At 64.5% G+C, this 14112-nt stretch overlaps 2 protein-coding genes across 2 annotated transcripts; one reads left to right on the top strand and one right to left on the bottom strand.

Moving 5' to 3' along the window:
- Window positions 1-219: 219 nt before the first annotated feature.
- Window positions 220-3251, bottom strand: PRXL2B (peroxiredoxin like 2B). Its single transcript, XM_082688042.1, has 7 exons — window positions 3097-3251; window positions 2723-2927; window positions 2100-2151; window positions 1462-1525; window positions 1302-1377; window positions 906-1024; window positions 220-403 (listed from the first exon to the last, which is right to left on the bottom strand). Exons 1-7 carry the CDS (start codon window positions 3157-3159, stop codon window positions 377-379), a joined length of 606 nt encoding a protein of 201 aa, XP_082544168.1. The 5' UTR covers window positions 3160-3251; the 3' UTR covers window positions 220-376.
- A 3422-nt stretch (window positions 3252-6673) lies between these two features.
- Window positions 6674-12275, top strand: TNFRSF14 (TNF receptor superfamily member 14). The gene is given in 9 exon segments (XM_082688041.1): window positions 6674-7002; window positions 7498-7671; window positions 7675-7846; window positions 8263-8388; window positions 9603-9758; window positions 9943-10033; window positions 10729-10889; window positions 11755-11903; window positions 12163-12275. Coding segments are annotated over 9 exon segments (1173 nt in total). The 5' UTR covers window positions 6674-6933; the 3' UTR covers window positions 12238-12275.
- The last annotated feature ends 1837 nt before the right edge of the window (window positions 12276-14112 follow it).

The following is a 14112-nucleotide window of genomic DNA, read 5'->3' as shown; positions in this document are numbered from 1 at the left end:
TTCCCGATCCCACCCTTAGCTCCCACACCCTGGGCCTGTCCTCAGACCCCTGACTCTCCTGTGCCACAGGCCTGACATCACCAGGGAGGCTGCAGGGGCACTTCCAGCACTCCCTACGCCCTCCAAGGGAAGCCTGCGGATCCCTGACCACCCTGCTGGCCGGTGGGGGGAGGGGGGCGGCGGGAACCAACAGAGAGAGAGGCGCCAAGGACTCGGGGCTCAGAGCCAACGAGGAAACGTGGTTTAATGCTCACGGCCACCCTGGTACCCAGCAGAGCTTAGTGCCCCGTCCAGCCGTCCCGGGAAGACTCTTCACATCCGCTCCCAGCAAGCCTGAGCCAGCAGCCACCTCGAGATCCCCAGAGGCCTCAGGGGTTCACCCTGTGCACACTTCTTCATCACACTGTGGAGCAGCAGAGGCCCCGTCAGGCCGGCCAGCCGTCCCGGAGTCAAGGGCAGCTGGTCCCACCCACCAGCCGTCTGGGGCCCAAGTGCTGGACACTTCCCTCATTCGGGCACAGGAGGCCACCCCCAGGACCTCACTAATGCTGGCTATGGTCACCTGGGATGAGCCCTGCCCCCCCCCCCCAACGAGGCTTAGAGGACAGGCGGCTTGTCTGCCCCGCACCCCTGGGTAGAAGACTGTCATCTGGGGAGGGCGCTGCAGTGCCCACGGGTCCGGCCAGCCTGCCCCCAGCTCCCCACTGCTCTTAGCCTGTTACCCCTCTGCAGACTGGGGTGACAGTGACGTCCTGGGCTGCCACGAGCGCAAAATGACCTGAAGCCTGCAAGGTCCAGCCTAACACATGGCCACACCCAGCGCTCAACCCAGGGAAGGTGGGTGTGCGAACGGGCTGTTCTCGGCAGGCAGTGTCTCCCGCCCCCCCGCCCAGGCCCAAGCTCACCTGGGGCGATTCACTGGCACAGCTCTCCGCAGAGAGGCCCAGGGCCTGCAGGATGCGCTCCTGGGGGACATAGTCGCCTGGGGACTTCTGAACGAAGTGGAGCAACACTCTGTCACCACCTACAGCAGCGGGAGGCGGTCAGGGTACCCCTGCGGCCAGGACGACAGGGCAGTCCTCGTTGTCCGAGACCCCACCTGGCTGTCCTGACCAATGGGCCATTCTGACCATGCCCCACCCAGCTAAGCCAAGAACCTCGTCACCCCACAGAGAAGACTGGACAAGAGAAACAAAGCCGAGGAAGGGAGGAGGAGGGTCAGGGCACACGGCCAACTTCAGCAAGGCCTTCCCACCCCGTGGGACCAGGCACTGGCCTCTGACGCCCCCTCCCCAGCCCACCTTTGGTAACTACCAACAGCCCTCCGCTCTGTAGCAGGTCCCCAGACAGGTTCCCCTGGATGCCGACAGCTTTGGCCTGGAGGGAGGGAAGCAGGTCCGGGTCAGCCCTAGAGGGAAGTCCCACCACCCCAAGTCCCACCCAGCCTTGGCAGGCACAAACCTTGAGGGCCACATCGCGCACGGGCTTCCCCAGGGCGGCCGGCACGATACTCAAGCTGTTGTACCTGCGAAGAGACAGCTGGCTTGTCCAGGCTCTGGCTCCTCTCTGAAGCCCCAGCGCCTGTCCCCAGACTCTACAAGGTGCACAGAGCAGTTCACACAAGGTGCACAGAGCAGTTCACACAAGGCACACAGAGCAGTTCACACAAGGTGCACAGAGCAGTTCACACAAGCGAGCTTCACCTCATCTCACCAGGGACTCAGGGGCCTTGGGGCAGCCAGGCCAGCAACCAGCCAGAGCTGGAGGGCATCCACACCGGGGTCAGCAGGTCTGGGGCCCCACAGAAGATCTGAGGAGGGTGACCTGGCTCCCAGGCTGGGTGAGCGGGGAGGAGGTGGCTCAGCTTGGGCCACTAATCAGGCAGAGCAACAAGCATATGACCCAGGCACTGGAGGGGCTCTGATGGCCCCGGGCCCCCTCTGCAGCCTGCCCAGGCTTGATCTTGGGTGAGAAGCCGAACCCACAGTCCTAACAGCTCCCAGGAGACAGCCCTGCAGGACCAGCTGAGCAGGGGATGAACCACCTGCCCGGGAAGAGGCCCTCAGGGAGAGGATGAGGAGGCAGTGTCCCCCACTCACCGCCTGAAGCCCAGCTCCCTGTAGAACTGCTTGCTCTCATCCAGGTAGAGCTCTGGAAAGCAAAGGCCCAGGGGTGCACTCGGGCCCAGCCTCCTCCTCGCCCACCCTCCTGCACCCAGCCCGCGTCTGCCCTTCTACCCAGCCGGGACAGGGAGGAGGAGAGAGGAGCAGAAGGGAGCTGAGCGTGTCCCCACTGCAAGAGGAGGGATGGAGACCCAGAGGGGACAGAGAAAGGGAGGAGCAGGACTCATCTGGACCCTGCCCCTTGGCCCAGAGCTCTGGGAGGGCAAATCCTGAGAGCCAGGGAGAGGAGGTAGCCGGGTGGGAGTGTGGGGGCAAGCAGCAGCCTTAGACCCAGCTGCTCCTGCAGGCTCCTGGGGAGGTGGTGAGTACCCGAGGCCAGCGTCAGCACCAGGCTGTGCCACTGTGCCCAGCGGAAAGGGCGTCATGGTTGGGGGATGCGGGTAAGGGCGGCAGGTGGAGAACCCAGGAAAGACGACTGGAGGTCCTGGAGCGAGAAGGGTCAGGGCTGGGCAAGGAGGGGATGACCAATGCCCTGAGCTTGAGGGGGGTCTCAAGGCAGCTGGCCGGGCTCCGGCTGTGGGAGAGGAGAGCACAGGCACCTCCTGAGAAGTAGCCCCCGTCCAGGAACTCCTGCAGGCCCAGGGCCTCGGGCCCCACGCCCACCAGGCGCACGCCGTGCCGGTCCAGTAGACCCCTGAGGCTGCTGAGGTCCCGGGCGATCCAGCGACACACGGAGCAGCCGAAGCGCCGCAAGCCGGCCACCACGCACGCCTGCTCGCGCCACAGACTCCGCAGCTCCACGGCCTGCGTCGGATGGACAAGGGGTGCCGCTGGACCACGGCCCACGCGCGTCCGCGCCCCCAGCCCCACCACGACCCTCCCGGGACCCAGAGGCCGGTCCACGATGCCGTTGCCAGGGCGCACGGGCAAGTGCCAGGTGCCCACGCGCCGTCCCGCTCTCGTCTGGCCTCACCTCCCCGGTCACCGCGTGCTTCAGGACGCACGCGCCCACGCGCGCAAGGTCCACCGCGCTCATGTCTCCCTGCCACCCCGTCCCCTGCGCCCGCTCCGCGGCGGCCCCGCGCTCGCCCGGCTTGGCCACACCCCTTCCCGCAGGCCACGCCCCCAGCCTGCGACCGCGTCGGGGCAGATCTGCCGGCCCGGCTCCACCCGACCTGTTTTGCATATGCATAAGCCAGTCGGCCAATGGCGTCCCTGCGCTGGGGAGCGCGGCGGACGGGCGCGGGCACGCGGTGCGCCTGCGCACAGAGCCGCGTCGCCAGGGCGCGGCCCCGCTGGGGTTTCTGGTGTCGCTAGGGAGGCCGCGGGGTCCCGGGTCGGGAGTCCGGGGGCGAGCGGCTTGCCGGGCAGGGTCGAGGCGAGCGGAGTGAGCGCCCGTGTCGCGGCCCTGCGGGCCTCGCTCTTACTTCGACCTGAGACGCCGCGCACGCCCCGGTCCCGCAGCGCTGCGCGGGTGTCCCCCCGCCTTAGCTCCGGGACACGGCCTCGGGCGGCGCGGGCCCGGGATCGGACGGCGCTGTGCTGCGGCGCGCCGCTGAGAGCCCGCTCACCCCGCATCACCCGGTTTACCGATGGCGGACCGTGACAGCGGTGACTTCGCCCCGAAAACGGTCCCTCGGGCGGACATCCGCCCCGACCCGGGGCTCCTGCGTTCGGCTCGCTCCCAGGTCCCAGGGGGCCTCCAGGGCCGGACCAGGCTGCAGAGCCCAGAGAGCAGATGCCTCCCCTGCGGTGGGGAGAGGGAGCCCCCGCACGGCATATCTGGGCCCAAGACAGGGGCTGCTGCCCGCCTTGCAAGGTTGCGGATGGAAGGAGCCGGCCAGCTGGAGCGGCGGGCAGGCGTCCAGCCCCCGTCTCCCACGGGCAACCTTCGTGTCCGGTACTAAGGCAGGAGGAGCAGAGAGACGAAGCCGACCACCGGGGAAGGAAGAATCCGGGTCGGCCCACGGCTCCAGAGCCCGGGAGTGCAGCCCCCAGAGGCCAGGGAAGGTGCTGTGAGGAGGGGGCTGCCGGCCCTGGGGAGCGAGGACCCCACAACGGAGGCAGCCAGTTTCAGGGACAGCCCTATAAGGAGGAGCGTGAGGTCAGGGACTCCTGTCCGCATCCGTTGTTTCTCTCTCTAGGGCTGCTGGCGCTGGAGCTTCGAGGAGGATGCAGGCAGGGGAGGAGGAGATGGGGTTGCCACCCCAGGCCCGGACCCCCGAGCAGGGACAGGGCTGGGCAGCTGAGGGACAGCGACAAAGCAGCAGCCCACGGGCGTCCTCGGAGACGGACTTTACCAAAGCGAATGGAGGCCTGGGCGTGGGCCTGGGGCTTTTACTGAGTGGTGAGCAGGAGAACGCAGCCCGGGCCCCTGGGGTCCCCACAGCCACCCCCGGAGTCCCAGCCTCTCTGAGTGGGTGGGCCTCAGCACGCCCATTGCAGAGGTGGGGTCTCACCCACAGGCCGGGTCCCAGGTCAGAGTCCCACAGGAGCGCGTCCCCTTGCACGCCTCGCTCCTGGTCGCTGCTCACTGTTTCAGAAGGACCTGAGGTGCTCACGGGACTCCTCCCTCCCAGTGGGCATGGGGGTCCCCCTTGGCTTGCTGGGCGACAGCCCACGTGCCCCGAGAGCACGAGGCATGTCCCTGGCCTCTTGGAGCAAAGAGGGGCAGGTCCAGACCATCTCCAAGGTCGCCCTGCCCAACTAGTTCAACCCAGTACCCCCAGAGCGGACGGCTTGACGGTCCTGCAGACCCCCTGCCCCCGGCCTCGCTGGTCCCCGGCCATCCGGCAGAGGGAGGGTCCCCACGAAGGGTCCCGGCAGGACCCGCAGGGGACGTTGGCCAGCGGGCCGCTCGCAGGACACGAAGCTGCCCCGAGAGTGCTGGTCGGCTGGATGGGCGAGCGAGGGGGGAATCGGGCGCATCTCAGGCCGGGCAGCGTCCCCTGTAAAGTCAGACTCGGGAATGGGGCCGCACACCCCCCCTTGGACGTGGTCTGTTCAGCGATCTGTCAAGTGACATCCAGTGACCATGTGGAAATGAGAAGGCAGAGTGCGGCTGTCCTGTGTGTCCTGGTGACAACAAGGGGTGACGGTCCAGGGTGGGGCCTCCCTCTGACAGGCACGAAGGCTGTCCTCCTCAGTGTCCCCAGGACCTGGGATTAGGTAGAGACCCCAGGGCCCGTGGTGCCAAGGTCAGGACAAGGAAGGGGCTCAAGGTCCGTCCGCGCTGGGCCACCAGCAGTCAGCTACTGAGGGGGTGGTTCCTGGTCCTGGTGAGGGCTCGACCTCAGGATCTGATGGGGACCTGCCCGGGGCCCGTGGAACTGGACACCCACAGCCGGGTCGGGATGGGTCTGCTGGGAGGGAAGCCGCCGTGGGTAATGGATTTGCAGCCTCACGGATGAGGGAAGTCGGAGGGTTTCATGCCCATCCCAGGAGCCCCGGGCTGAGCGGGGACGTGGGAGCCATGGGGCCCCAGGGGGGCTCCTCAGGACACTTGCCATCTGAGGCATCAGCAGGGGTGCGCTGCCTCTCGCCAACCCCCCCCCCCCGCCTGCATCTTGGGGCCCCAGGCACGTGGGGGTCCCCCACCCCTAAGCTGCCCACAAGGTCACCACCTCGGGGGGCCGCAGTGCTCTGGGGAAGCCCAGGTGGGGAGAGCGCCTTTTGGATGGGGAGATTAGGGTTAGGGTCTGAGCACTGTCTGTACTCCAGAGACCCGGGGTCGGGCCATGTTGCCTTTTTTTTTTTTTTTTAATTTAAGGTTTTATTTCTTTATTTCACAGAAAGAGAGATCATAAGCAGACAGAGAGGCAGGCAGAGAGAGAGGAGGAAGCAGGCTCCCTGCTGAGCAGAGTCCGATGTGGGGCTCGATCCCACGACCCTGAGATCGTGACCCGAGCCAAAGGCAGAGGCTTAACCCACTGAGCCACCCAGGCACCCAGCCCTGTTGCTTTCTGAGCCCACTGGCCCACGGCCCATATGTGAGATGGGAGCAGGAATGAACCAGCCCAGCCCCAGCCTGGGGACAGATGGGGTGTGGACAGTGGGTGCAGCTCAGGGAAAGCAAAATGTCACTCCCACCCTGGGTGGGAGCACTAAAGGTGCTCCACCTCCCCGCAGCCTCCAGCAGTCTGGGGAAAGACCCCTTGTGCTGAGCTGTGCTCAGGAATGTGTAGGTGGAAACCAGCCCCTCCATCCCTGACAGAGGGCACTGCGTGGGAGACGGGGTCCTTTGGGGGGCCGGTCACCCTGCTTCCGTGACAGGAGCAGGAAGGCAGGAGGCTTCTCTTGTGGCCTTCGTGCCGGTGCTGGAGGGGAGCAGCCGGGGGCTCCCCGGGTGTCAGGGCAGCCGAGGAGACGCAGACGCACAATTGGGGGGCCCCCAGCTCTACAGCAAAGTCAGGGGGCCACTAAGGGACAGGGAGTCCAGGAGAGACTCCTGAGCCAGACCTGGGTGCGGCTCACTGAGTGGGGCAGGAGGAACTGCCACAGCTGTGCTCTGTGGTCCCGCCTGGTGGCCTCTCCTCCCTCTTCGAGCTCTTCTGCCTTGCGGTCACCTCCTGCCTCCTGCACCGCCGGCCCCGCGCCCCCTTTCCCCCATGCCTGTGGGCTCCTGTGGGCTCCTGGCCATAGGCAGCTTGACCCCGACAAAGCCCGGTATGGACAGACTGAACCGATTGCAACAGCCGATGCTCCCTCGCGGGGCCCCAGTTTCTCTTTCCCTTTCAGTTTAGACGAGGCAGGTTCCAGGTTGAGTGTGAGCTGGGCTGCTGGCGGGGGATGAGGGGTCCTGAAGAGGGACATGGAGCCTCCTGGAGGCTGGGAGCCGCCCCCCTGCAGCCGGGCACCCAAGCCTGATGCCCTGAGCCAGGTGAGTCCCGGAGCCTCTGTGTGTGTGTGTGTGTGTGTGTGTGTGTGTGTGTGTCCCAGTGCTTCCTGGTGTCTCTGTCCTGACTCCGCAGGTGCCCAGCTCTCTCTGCGGACCCTGCCCTGGGCCCCATGTGCTCCTGGTCCCACATGGGCTTTTGTCCCCCAGCATTGTCCCAGGGGACATTGACCCAGCCCCTGGCCCCCAGCCCCCTGATCCCTGGGAGTGGGGCAGTAGAGAGGCAGGAAGCCATACCGAGCAGCCACGGAACCACTCCTGTCCTCTGTGGACGCCCTTCCCCCACCCCCACTTCCAGGCCCTCAGGCCGGTCCTGGAGGCTGCTCATGGGAAGCAGGTGGTCAGGGAGCCCAGCCAACCCCCTCCGCCCTCCACCCCAGCCTGGCCGACACTTGATTAGATAAAACCTTACTTGTGCAGAGAGGGCGGCTCCCTGACCCGGCCGCTGGGCTTCGGGACTGGCTGTTGGTTACTCCACAGGAAACCTCCTGCGCCGCCCGGCAGAGTCAGCCCTGGAACCAGAGTCCCGCAGAGAGGCCCCCTCCCCGTCAGGCCGGAAGCCCCCCATCTCCGCTGCTGGCCGGTGACTCCTCTGACTGTCCCTCTCCCACCCTGCGGCTCCCCAGGGGCTGCTGCCACCCCATTTCTCGGGGGTGAGCCCGAGGCCCCCAGGGCAGCCCTGGCCGCCCCTCCCCTCCAGCGAGGATCCGTGTCCTGCAAGCCCTGTACCTGTTGCTCCTGGGGTCCCTCCCCTGTGCTCTAGCCATGGCCGCATGCAAAGAGGAGGAGTACCCGGTGGGCTCCGAATGCTGTCCCAAGTGCAGCCCAGGTGGGTGCAGCCCCAGAGGGACCAAGCTCCAGTGCCTGGGCTCAGCTGAAGCCCTGGGGCAGGGCACAGATGGGGAGGGTTGAGTCTCTCCCTCCCAGGACCCTCACAGCTGCAAGGTAGAGGCATGCGGCGTGGGGGCCCAACTGGCCCACTTATGGCCAGAAGCCGGGGCCCAGAGCAGGCGCTGGAGCACAGTCATGCCCACATGATACCCGGAGGCCTCCACCTCCTTCCAGAATGTTCCCACCACCTTCTGCCCTCTTGGGTGGGAGGCAGCAGGACACGAAGGGTGGTGTGGGGGACAGCTCAGGTGGCTTTCAGTCCCGGCGCATGCTGGGGGCTTCAAGGGGGCAGGCGGGGTGGGCTCCGGCAGGGCCCTGTCCAGGCCCAAATGACACAGCTCCCCCTGGGCACAGGTTACCGGGTGAAAGAGGCCTGTGGGGAGCTGACTGGCACGGTGTGTGCCCCCTGTGACCTGGGGACCTACACGGCCCACCTCAATGGCCTGAGCGAGTGCCTACAGTGCCGAGTGTGTGACCCAGGTAGGACCCCTGGCCACAGCCACCACCCCACTGGGGACCCACGGCCCGCTGCAGTGGGCAGCCACGGGGCCGGGACCGCTGTGCCGCATCCCACCTCGTCTGCAGGACAGGCGTCTGCACGGGAACCCTTCCAGGGACGTGCGCCTCTGTCCACACCTGCCTCCCCAGGGGACCAGCACTGTCATAGCTCCCTGTTCGAAGCACTGTCCAGAGTGCGGGGAGCCCGTCACCCTGAACCCCTCACGTGGACCCCCAAGCCATGGGTCCTGTCCTGCCTCGCCCATACCGCTGGTCCTGGGGGACTGGACTGTGCTCGCCCTCAGTGTCCACACCCGCACAGCACCCTCCCCCACGAGGGCCTGCTAGTGGCTCAGCATTCGGACCCTTGTCTTCTTCCTGCCGGGTGGGCTGGGGTGGAGGCACCCCAGGAGGAAAGGCAGGACCCAGCAGAAGCCTCAGTGCTTTTGGGTCCAGCCGGGGGAGTGAAGCGCAAGGTCTTAGAGCCCCGGCTCACCCACAGGTCCTCGAGGCCCCGAAGGAAACCCTGTCTCATGGGGCCGAGGTTGGGGTGCGGATGGCTGAGAGGCTGTCCCTCAGCAGGGGCTCAAGGCTGAGCCCAGGCCCCGCATGACCCCAGCCCCACTGCCACTCGCCGTCCGCCTGGCTCTGACTAGCCTGCTTGCAGCATGGGAGCCTGCCCGAGGGGCAGGCTCTTCAGGCGTGGGTGGCCTAGGTCTGGGACCTGCCTTCTGGGACTGCCCCCGCTGCTGACTGTGGTTTTCACTTCCTGTGTGGGCCCCTCGGGGACGAGGCCGTTTTCCCGGCGGGTTGGCTCCCCCCCTGAGGACAGCCTTTCACCATCCTCCTGACAGCTCCTCCTCGGCCAGCCCCGGCCGCCGCTGCTGCTGGCCCTCAGAGCCCCTTGGGACACACACCCCTGTGTCCAGCACCCGCAGGCCCAGCTTTGGGCTGGGCAGGGCGAGCACCCGGACAGGTCCTCCAGCAGGAGCACAGCGCGACCCAGACACACGCACCGCAGGCGGCAAAGCTGGGCTGAGGGAGCTGCTCACCAACCCGTCCCCGATCCCAGACGGGAGCCCAAAGGCCTGTGGCTGCTGTGCAGGCCTCTACTTGGTCTCCTCCCGGGATGGGGGGCTCAGCACTGCCCACGGCAGCACATGCAGCTGCTCTCAGCTCCTTCTCTTGGGTCTCAGCCATGGGCCTGGTGACCAGGCAGAAGTGCTCCCAGACAGAGAACACTGTGTGCGTCTGTGACCAGGGCTACTTCTGTGTCAGTGAGGATGGGGACGACTGTGCAGAGTGCAGTCCCCACACGCCCTGCAGACCTGGCCAGAGGGTGCGGGCCAGAGGTGAGCCGCAGACCCTGGGTGCCCTGACCCCTGGCCTCTCTGCTCAGCAGCCGAGAGCCTGGTCCCTGGCACCCTCCAAAAAGACAGACCTTGGACCCAAGCCCATATGTGTTGGGGGGGAACCCAGTTTTCCTCCTAGCCGGGGCCCCCCGCCTCCCCTCTGCCTGGCCCTGTCGTTTCCCAGGCACGGAGCGGCAGGACAGGGTGTGTGAAGACTGCCCTCCTGGGACCTTCTCACCCAGTGGGACCCTGGAGGAGTGCCAGCCCTGGAGCACGTAGGTGACCCTGGGGTGGTCTCGGCTCCGTGTCCCCGGGGGGGGGCTCCTCCAGCAGAGTCTCCAGGGCTCCCCCTGCTCCCCGTCATGGGCCGGCCTCCAGGACATCAGCTGCTGGACCCTGTGGCTCATGCCCCCAGCACGGTGGCTGATGTGAGCTTCCCGGAGGCCAAGGATGGACCTTCTGTCCTGGGGCAAATCTGGAGGGAGGTGCTGCCAGATTTCTGGGGCGCCTGTGGTTCTGGGGTATCCTCAGATGCCAGGGCTGTGGGGACGCCTAGCGAATCTGGAGTCGGGGAGGGCTGTCAAGGAGGTTCTCAGGGAGCCCGAGAGGTGACAGGACTCCCAAATGCTCATCCTCGGGTCCTGAGGGGAACCTGGGGTGACCAGACGTGGCTGCTTTGGGGGGAGGGGCAGGTCCTCTCACCACCTGCCTCCCCCAGGTTATCCCTCTGTGCCCCCCTGATCTGGGCTCTCTGCCCTGTTTCCTCTGACCCCGTCCCTGTCCCGTCCCTGTCCCCGGGCACCCCCTGTTTTCCCCCTCTCCCCTCGCTCCGTCTGCCCATAGCAGGGAGCTCCCACCCTGAGCCGCTGGAGCGCGCCGCGGGCAGCCGCCTTCCCTCGGGGACCCTCCGGGCTCTGAGTGCCGGGCCCCCCGCCGAGCAGCTCGCGTCCGCCCCGCTGCTCTCTCCTAGGTGCGACGGCCCTTTGCAGACACAAGCAGAGCCCGGGACCAGCAGCTCAGACGTCACGTGCTCCTCCCTGCTGCCCGCTGTGGTGGGCAGCGTCTGTGTTGCCGCAGCGGTGTTCTGCCTCCTAGTCCTCGGGATAAGGATGAGAAGGAGACGGACGCCCGGTGAGCTGCGCGCTGGGGTCCCGTCGGGGTGTCTCCCGGCTGTCTCCCTCTGACGGGCGCAGGCGGCCGGCAGGAGCGTCTCCGGGACTCCTTGGTTCCTCTCGGGGGGGCTGTGCCGGCCTGGGGGTGCTTCCCGCTGAGTGGGAGTCCTGGTGTCATGGGGTCTCGGGGGGCGGAGGGCCAGGCAGACAGGGCCCCCTGCACCAGGACCCCCTGCCGGGTACCCCCCATGCCCACTCCCCACCAGGGACTCCAAGGTCCTGTCTGCCCTCAGGGACAGAGCAGCACAGGGCAGGCGGAGAGCGTGGGGGGAGCACAGGGCTGGGGTGGAGGGGCCACAGCAGCCCCGCCGCGGGCAAGGCCGAGCCCCCCAGAGGCTCCATGACCTTCACTCATTCCCTCCTGCCTGCGCTGGGCTCCACGTCGGGCTGGGCCCTGGCTCTGCAGACCCGGTTCTGGCCTTTGGGGAGGCCCGTGCTTGCCCAACAGGGAGCAGGCACCCAGCAGAGTCCAAGTGGGGAAGGTCAGCCAGCATCTCGGGCCACTGTCAGCTCAGCTCAGGCCGGGGCCCCCAGGCGGCAGACAGGTCTCAGGGCCCCAGGCTGTGAGCGGGCCGGCCAGGGGCCAGCGCTTGCTCCTTCTCTCCCAGTTCTGGGGCATCAGCTCCCTGAGGGGTGGGCGACCATCCCCTGTGAAGTGCTTACTCTCTTTCCCTGGGTGACATCACACTGGAGTGAGTTAGGGACAGGGTTTGGCAGCTGGGGACTCGGGCAGGAGGTGTCCCCACGTTGTCCCATGTCCTGTTCCCCCGACTGGACAAGTCCAGCAAGGAGCCCTGTCCACACGGGTCTGGCCTTTCTCCCAGAGGGTCCTTCTCTCAAGGAAGACCACACAGGGAGAAGCCAGGAGCTCCGGTCCCTCCAGCCCCATCGCTGTGAGACCACCGAGACTGACCCCGACGTGACAGTGTCTCTGTTTTCAGGGGGACCCACGAAGGCGCGACTGTTTCACCAGGTATCGGGGTCGTCCCCCACCGGCCCCTGGTGGTGATGCTGTGGGGGCAGGCGGGGTGGGGGGCTGGTCCCATTCTCGAGGGCCCTGAGTCCTTAGAGTGAGACCAGGCCAACCCGGGAAGGGAGGCCCCTGTCCTGCCTGAGAAGCTCGACTGACCCTGAGCACCACAAGGGCCCCGGGCTGGACGCAGGGCGGGCAGTGTCTCGGTGCTGGATGTATGAGCTGGTCAGAGAAGGGGATGCCGTGTCTGTCCGTCCAGGTCCCGCGGGTCCCACCAGATGTCACCACAGTGGCTATGGAGGAGACAACGTCTGTGTCCCCCGGGTCGGAATGACCCACTTACGGACGGATGGAACCTGGACGCAGACCCCACACAAACAGACATTTCTCCAAAGAAGACATCCAGATGGCCAACAGACACGTGAAAAGATGCTCAACCTCACTTGTCATAAGAGCAATACAAATCAAAACCACAGTGAGATCCCACCTCACACCAGTCGAAATGGCTAAAATTAACAAGTCAGGAAATGGCAGGTGTTCGTGAGGATGCGGAGAAAGGGGAGCCTCCTACACTGTTGGTGGGAACGCAAGCTGGTGCAGCCACGCTGGAAAACAGCATGGAGGTTCCCCAAAAAGTTGAAAATAGAAGTACCCCACAACCCAGCAATCGCACTACTGGGTATTTACCCCAAAGATACAAACATAGTAATTCGCCGAGACACGTGCACTCCAAGGTTTGTAGCAGCCACGTCCGCAATAGCCAAACTCTGGGAAGAGCCCAGATGTCCACTGCCAGATGCTGGATAAAGAAGATGTGGGGTCTATACACAATGGAGTATTACTCAGTCACCCCCCAAAAATGAAATCTTGTCATTCGCAACCGTGTGGAAGGAACGAGAGGGTATTGTGTTTCGTGAAATAAGTCGGTCAAAGACAAATACCAGATATCATATGTGGAATTTAAGAAACAAAACAGATGGACATGGGGGTAGGGGAGGAAAAATAAAATAAGATAAAAAGAGAGAGGGAGGCTGACCTACTGAGTGTTGCTGGAGCGGGGCGGGGGGGATGGGTAACCGGGGGAGGGGCATTCCGGAGGCGCGCGATGGACTGAGCTCTGGGTGCTGAACGCAGCTGATGAGTCACTGACCTCTGCCTCTGAAAACCAATAATATAGCATATTTTAATTAATTGAATTTAAATAAAATTGAAAAAAAAATCCATTCTCTGTAAAAATAATTGGGGTTTCTCGGGAAAATGTCTGCTCCCAGGACGGGGCTGGGTAAGACCCAGAGAGCTGGGCACATTCTGTTGGGCCAGAAATTAACGGAGGGCTACGGATTGGTAGGAGTCAGTCAAAAAACATCCATAAGCCAGGATAAAGGGTCTCTGGCTGGAGCAATTTGGGACGATTTGGAGATCAAAATGCGTAAGAGTAATAGATTAACACTCAGTGCATAAAACTGGAGCCATAAAGCCCTCGTCGAGACGTGATGGCGCGCGAATGACCCAATGCAAGGGGAGTTCGCCCCTTCCAGCTGAACGCCCTGTTCAGTCAAGGGCGGGCGAGAACGGAGCCGTACACAGCCGCCAAGTATCTCCTCCAAACACGTTCATCCATACCGCGGTCCTAGCTTGTCCCGATTTCCCAGAAAGTTTCCAGAGAAACACGATATTTACATACTCTCAAGTCATCCTGCCAAGTATACTCTTTTTTTTTTTTTTTTTTTTAGATTTTAATTTATTTGGGAGGGAGAGAAAGTGGGGTGGGGGGCACGGGCAGGGAGGAGGGGCAGAGGGGAAGAAGCCAGACTCCCCGCTGAGCAGAGCACCCAACATGGGGCTCAGGACCCTGAGATCATGACCTGAGCTGAAGGCAGAGGCTTAACCAACTGGGTCACCCAGGTGCCCCTCAAAATACATTTTTTTTTTAAAGATTTTATTTATTTGTCAGAGAGAGAGAGGGAGCGAGAGCGAGCACAGGCAGGCAGAGAGGCAGGCAGAGACAGAGGGAGAAGCAGGCTCCCTGCCGAGCAAGGAGCCCGAGGTGGGACTCGATACCAGGACGCTGGGATCATGACCTGAGCCGAAGGCACCCGCTTAACCAACTGAGCCACCCAGGCGTCCCCCAAAATACACTTTTTGAGGACAAGTTAAAAAGTCATTTCTAATTTCTTAAAATTAAATTAAATAAATAAAAATAAACATA

This window comes from Mustela nivalis (assembly GCF_964662115.1).
Source record: "Mustela nivalis genome assembly, chromosome: 10".
NCBI classification, from domain to species: domain Eukaryota; kingdom Metazoa; phylum Chordata; class Mammalia; order Carnivora; family Mustelidae; genus Mustela; species Mustela nivalis.
The sequence above is the reverse complement of the archived record's forward strand: the minus strand, read 5'-3'. Positions and strand labels throughout refer to the sequence as shown.

Bases quoted from the DNA above. Each gene is read 5' to 3' on its own strand.
- PRXL2B (XM_082688042.1), bottom strand. From the start codon at position 3,159: ATGAGCGCGGTGGACCTTGCGCGCGTGGGCGCGTGCGTCCTGAAGCAC. The intron at 1,378-1,461 runs GTTTGTGCCTGC...CCCTCCCTCCAG, and splicing joins TGCGCGATGTGGCCCTCAAG to GCCAAAGCTGTCGGCATCCA. The intron at 1,025-1,301 runs GTGGGCTGGGGA...CCGCTGCTGTAG, and splicing joins GCTGTTGGTAGTTACCAAAG to GTGGTGACAGAGTGTTGCTC.